The sequence below is a fragment of the Pimephales promelas genome, chromosome 23 (genome assembly GCF_988280905.1).
Source record: "Pimephales promelas chromosome 23, fPimPro1.hap1.1, whole genome shotgun sequence".
Taxonomy (NCBI): domain Eukaryota; kingdom Metazoa; phylum Chordata; class Actinopteri; order Cypriniformes; family Leuciscidae; genus Pimephales; species Pimephales promelas.
The window spans coordinates 23,640,480-23,647,060 of NC_142791.1; the positions used below are offsets into that span (position 1 = coordinate 23,640,480).

At 42.3% G+C, this 6,581-nt stretch overlaps 1 protein-coding gene across 1 annotated transcript; it reads right to left on the bottom strand.

The window, feature by feature from the left end:
• Nucleotides 1-390: 390 nt before the first annotated feature.
• On the bottom strand, nucleotides 391-5,207 carry purbb (purine-rich element binding protein Bb). The gene has a single exon (XM_039677221.2). The coding sequence runs from the start codon at nucleotides 5,129-5,131 to the stop codon at nucleotides 4,238-4,240; it is 894 nt and encodes a 297-aa protein (XP_039533155.1). The 5' UTR covers nucleotides 5,132-5,207; the 3' UTR covers nucleotides 391-4,237.
• Between the last annotated feature and the right edge of the window lie 1,374 nt (nucleotides 5,208-6,581).

Genomic DNA, 6,581 nt, shown 5'->3' on the forward strand with positions numbered 1-6,581 from the left:
ATAATAACAGTCATTTCAGAGGTGGGACTCTGAAACTAAAGTCGTTACATTTTGATTAAAGATTATTATTATTATTATTATTAGACAAATGTTTATTATTATTATTATTATTAGACAAATGTTTTTATCATTTTTATAGAAGTAAATAGGTACAGTTTTTTATGTTGAACTAAAACTACAAAACATTTTTTTAATTGAAATAAAATATAAATAGTAACACTTTAAACAAAATTTTGGTATGTTACCGTGGCAATAAACTAAAGTAAGTTGAACTAAAAATAAAATCAAAACAAATGTACTAAAACTAATACAAACTGAAAATATTAAAATAAAATTTAATTCAAAATATTTAAAGCAACCAATCTACATAAACACAACACCAGGCCAGTATTATGCTTTCCATCATTTATAATTTCCTTTATTCTGTTACAAACATACATAGCATTTTCTAAATATAGACTTGTAAATCTCAGAGAAAAAAAAAAAAAGTTCAGCCATGGGAAAAAGGGAAGGCTGCCGGTTCTTGAGAGGCAGTCTGGCGTGGGACGGGGCTTGATGGGATGGGTGAAGATACTTTGAGTATCTGAGACCTGAGCTCTTGACAGTGTCCTGCAGTAGCTGTGAACTCACTCTGGAACTTCAGCATCAAGTAACAGATAGAAAATATATATACCGAGAACGCCGAGAACCTGAGTTTAAAGGGCATTCCGACGTTAAAATCTCTGCTGAAAACACAAGATATATTGGAAAAATAGCTACCATTCAATAAAGATTGTTGTACTAGTTGCTGCTTTTGTGCGTACGGTGTCCAAGGAAAACACAACACATGGATGCTGTTAAGAGCTCGGGTGAGTCGCCTGAAATAACAGAACATTCTTTCAGAAGTTTTCCGATCTTTCGTACAGTGGAACAGAGGTATTGTTGTTCGTTTGAAAAGTATGCGGACGCCCCACAGAACTTTGCACAAATCCCAACCTCAGGAAACAGGAAGACAAATCAGCCAATTGTGAGTCGGCTAAGAGCCTGACAGGAAATGAACTCATAATCTCATCCCTATGGATGAGTATTGCTTCCCGTCCCCCTTGTTTTTTTTTTTAAGTGACATTAAGGTGGAAACAAAACAATTCTTTACAGTACGTATTCCCAGTACACATTTGCAATAAACACAGCCAAGTTCAGTCGAAAGAAAGTCCATTTCTGGTGTTCTGCAAGAGATTTGTGCCCGATTCCAGATCTTAAAGGGATAGTTCACTTTGAAATTAAATTTTTGGTATGTTTTAGCTTACCTCAAGGGCATCCAAGACGTAGGTGTCTTTGTTTTCGCAGTATTTTCAATTTAGGTCAAACCGTTCTTGTCTGTCAGTCATATAATGGAGGTCTATGGTCACCACCTCAAAGAGCATGCACAGAGAAGTCCAAATTAAACATGATTTAATGATTGGTAAATGTTAGTACACATTGATGGCCTAAGACACGAAACGAGCAGTTTGCGTGAGAAAACAAACGTTTTTACCTCTTGTAACCACAGCCACGTCTAAGTGATCTGAGGGTGCGGGGGCTTTGTGGCAATAAAAAACGATATAAATACTGCTCGTTTCGTGTCTTAGGCCATCATTGTGTACTTACGTTTTCGAGTCATTAAATCATGTTTAATTTGGACTTCTCTGTACATGCTCTTTGAGGTGGTGACCATAGACCTCCATTATATGACTGACAGACAAGAACGGTTTGACCTAAAAAATATCAAAATTGAAACTACTGCGGAAACAAAGACACCTACATCTTGGATGGCCTTGAGGTAAGCTAAAACACACCAAAAATGTATTTCAAAGTGAACTATCCCTTTAAATGGACACGTCAATGAAGTAAATAAAAGTGCTGCGATGCGTACTACAAACTCCACTTTGACATTTAGCAGCCAGCAGGGATTTATCTTAAAGTAAAGGGGGAAAAAAATGGCTTTTTGTTGGTCATTTGCATTTTTTAAACAACATTAGTCTACCATCTTGGTTCTTCGACATGACACATTCACTGCGCTAATAGTACAGATGGGTCATACAATCAAAATGAATGCACACGTGATCTACAAATGGTGCTGATTTAGACGCACGGCGGATCTCCTTCCGACAAACGAGTCCTGAGTGGTGCCTCCCGTCTGCAAATGCTCAAGCCGAACAGCAGCTGAGGGGAGGGGAACGCAAGAATGTCCTGCCAACAGCTGCTGTGTCACGCTTTCTATTGCCGTCCGGGCTCGGCTGCCAAATCGGGGCCTGTTTCAGAAGGTTAGTCCTAGAAAACACTACGCTGAATGTTACGACATCGCTCCCTCTACTATACGGCCGCGGCAGCTCCCCATCACATGCACCAAATGCAGTCTGCTGATGTAATAACGTGCAGCGGCTCAACAATCGGGCCCTTGTGCGTCGGCGCACTTCAGAGCGAATCCACGGAATGCTCCTCGCATTAAAATAGCCGTCCTGCTGCCTAGTCAGCTCGCCGTTGAGGAGAAACAGCTGCTGCAGTCGCGAGAGTACAGAAGACCATCCCGTTAGCAATCACGCAGCCGATAGACACAAGTGTGGGAGAATATTTCATAACAAACTATCCATTGCAATTCGTCTTGAAAGGATCACAGCAGTATACACATGACTTCAACAGCTGCCATTTAACACAAAACAGCATGGAAGGCTAAAGGAGGCTTTACACACCAGCACAAAACACTGTTGCACCCAGGAAGGGATTTTGTTTTTTCTCTTAATTTTTTTTCTTCGCCGTGGATATATGAGCATATCGCAGTTTATGTTTTTGCTAAAGTGCACGGATGAAATATTCTCGACATTAACTATCTTTCTCGATCATAACCCACTGGTCTACATGGTTATTCTTATAATATTTTTGGTGAAAGGCTAAACAAAAATATTGCATTAATATAGCTGCAGTTACTACGCAAGAGAAAGCAATAAATTAAATAAAAAGGCAAATGCAGGACGGGCATGCACAGAAATGGACGCACGTTGCCACCGGATAGACGTTTGATATTAATCATGTAGAAAGAAAACGTATGCGTGCTGTAAACTCAAAGGGGTTGTGGGAGGAGTTTGGGTGGGTGGGGTGATGTTTCGCAAGGATAATCTCATATATGATGCTATACTCTTCTACAAAACAAATCCAATATTTCAATCCCAGCTTGTTTGTCTTTTTTACAAAATTAGTTTCTTGAGCTTCGGTAGTTTATATATAATTTTTTTTACTATGTATTCAAAAATATGCTGGTTTGTTTACTTATTCTCATAAAGAACAATCTTACATAATTAAAAAAAAAAATATGACAACGAAAAGGGGACGGGGGTGAAAATACACTCGTCCATGTCGCTCTGTCCTTTAAGCGATCTGCCCCTTAAATATTCAGAGGGGACTTGGACCCAAGTTCGAAAACCACGAAACTCTTTGTATACTACGTTGACCCCAAAACCAAAATATTGTGTTATTTGATAACACCGGTTGAACGTGCAACAATTTTCATTACTAACGCCTCAAGGAAGTCACTGGTTTACAGCTGAGACGTGTCAACACAAAATCAGGGGTCAAAACATTCCCCTCCAAATCTGAATTTAAAACTTTTCATCATTCAAACTGGCCAAACCATAAAAGTCATGTTGATGCACAATAATTTTGGGAACATCGGTCAATAAAAGAAAGAAATTAAATAATCTGAGAACTTCTGATGTAACGTTTTGAGGACAGTTGTTAACGTCCCATGCTGCCTGGGTAGGAAACACACCATGAATACCAGTGACACTATATATATATACATATACATATATATATATATATATATATATATATATATATATATATATATATATATATAGTAAATTTCTCCCCTCTAGAAACATGTTGAACCCTTACAGCCTGGTATTGTCGTATTAAGGCCGCTTCTGAAATTCAGCAGCCTTGGCGTTGTTGATGTAACAAAGGTTTAATTGTTAGCTAAGACAATTAAACTTGCTGGTTTAACGGGACAGGGCAGCATCGGGAATAAGTCATACCCAACGAGACATCCTTCGCCCCATGGCTTCAATACAGACAACCCCCCCCCCCCCTCCCGAAACCCTCACCACATAGAAACTTCACAGATCTAGTTTTCTGTCCCATGAATATTTTAGTAGGCTATTTGAGTTCAGTTCATGCACTTCTTGTTTCACACGTGTGGTCAATCTCCTGGCGAGGTCTGCGGTCAGTCGTCGTCCACGTCCTCGCCCTCGGACTCCTCTCTCCTCTCGTACATCTTATCCCGGTGTCTCTCCTGGATCTCCTTCATCTCCTCGGCGTAGCGGCAGAAAGCTCCTCCGAACTTCCCCCAGGCCTTGAAGGGGATGGTGATGGAGTTCCTGTAACTGGGCTTGACCTCGCTGACCCGCAGGAACACGCCGTACTTGTTGGAACCCACGTCGAAAAAGAACCTCTTGGAGTCCACCATGATGGAGGTTCCCTCGGGAAGCTCGCCGTAACCCCCCGCGGCCCCGTGCCCCCCGCTCAGCTCCTCGTCCTCCCCGCCGTAGTCATCGATGAGCTTGGCCAGGGCGTCTCGGAACTCGATTAAGCCTTGCGCCGGGAGCGCGATGGTCTGGCCGGTCTGCACGCTGCCTCCGGGACCGCCTCCTCCGCCGACGCCGAAGCCTGGACCTCGGTTGACGGTCTGGCGGATGCGCAGGAACCTCCCGCGCTGGTTCTCCTTCAAGTCGAGGTAGTATTTACGGTTCTCGCGCACCAAGAACTCGCTCTTGAGCGCACGCCGCGGGCCGCCGTCCTCACCGCCGGACGATTGCGCGATCTGCTCCGGGCTGCTTGGCCCCAGCTGGGCGTAGTGCTCGATGAAATCCCCGAGGTAGTCGCGGAACTCGGCCGCCACGGACATGGAGAGAGTCAGGCGGCTCTTGGAGCCACCAGCGCCCACCTCCGCTATTTTGATGAAGCGTCCCTTCGCGTTCTGCTTGACGTCCAGGTAGAAGCGCTTGTTTTGGATGTCCAGGCGCTTGGACGCCAGCTCCTGGGTCTCCTGCTCCCGCTGGAAGTGCTGAGGGCCGCCGCTACTGCCACCGCGCTCGCTCCCACTGTCTCCATCCGCCATCTTCAGCACCTCCTCCAGCCAACTTCTCTCTCAGAGAAACGCTCCCCTCTCTCTCTCTCTCTCTCTCTCTCTCTCTCTGCGCTATTCCAGCACGCACGCACCACAGCATTGGCCTCACATCTGCCAATAACATGCGGCGCGCGCCCGCGGGGTCACTCATAGGTCCGCGCGCTTGTCATTCGCAGGACGAGGGAGGTGCGCGCGCGCTCCATTGGTCAGAGACATTTCCTCCTCGTGTGGAGGCATTTCCTGTCCTTCTGGAGCTCAGCTGAAGCTTTAAAGGATAACTGAGAAATATATCTTTTTTTTTTTAAATCGTCATATTTTATCATGTATTCGACTGCTTTGTTTTGCCAGTGCATAGTGCAGTAATCACAGAAAATGCATGTAAATATGACGTGCTTAAAAAAATATATAAAATCAATATAAAATAGAATAAAACATATAACAAGATGTTATATTGTATTATTGACTACAATATATATATATATATATATATATATATATGGATGTGACCCAGAGGCATCACTCATATTTCATCTGTATTAATATTCATATATAGGCTAGTATCTATATATCCTAATATTAATAAAACTGATTAAATTATAGGCTATCTTATCTCTCCTGGCCTATATAAAAACGTATAGGCTAGATAATCTGTCTTGATCGACGTAGCAATTTTATAAAGTGCAGCACCCAGCCTATATCCTAAATATGCACGCATTTTTCTGCGTATCCTATCCCCTTTTAAGATCTGACCCAAGATCAGCCGTTTTCACACACTTGGATTATGAGCTATTTACGAAATGACGTAAAGGCTGACTGCAGAACCGCTGCTGAAGTTCCGCCTTCATGTGCGCGATGACGTCAACCGTGACGTCGTGGTTTAATTCCCGAGGTCAATGAGTTGCGCGCATGAAGCAGGGATTTTTTCCTCTGTTTTATTTATATAGGGACAGATACAATACACATAGATAAAACTGTGACAACAGATATCCAAAGCGTTTCTCATTGTGCTTGTAAGCTAATTTGCAACACGTTTCCCTTGAAGGGTTTTTATAAATTACAGTTAGCCTACAACAGCAAACAAATCCAGACAAAAGACAAAAATGGAAAGAAAAAAGAACAAAATGGGGAATAAAAGAAAACTAAACGAGCTCAAGTTAGTTCCTGAATTAACAGAGACTTAGTGGCTTTTTAAAAAGATATTAAAACCTGCAGCAGATTTGAAATGATCAGGTAATGAATTCCATAATTTTACACCTTTCACTGAGAGTTTAGTGAAATTAGAGTTGTGCTGCACTCATGCAATCACTCAAAACATGTAGGCCTACATAAGGCCTGAGGTGCACAACTATTTAGACATTTAAACACAAACTTTGCATAGAAAGACAAAATGAGCAAAGCTTAAAATCTTATATTTACTTAAGATCTGACAATAATGGTACTT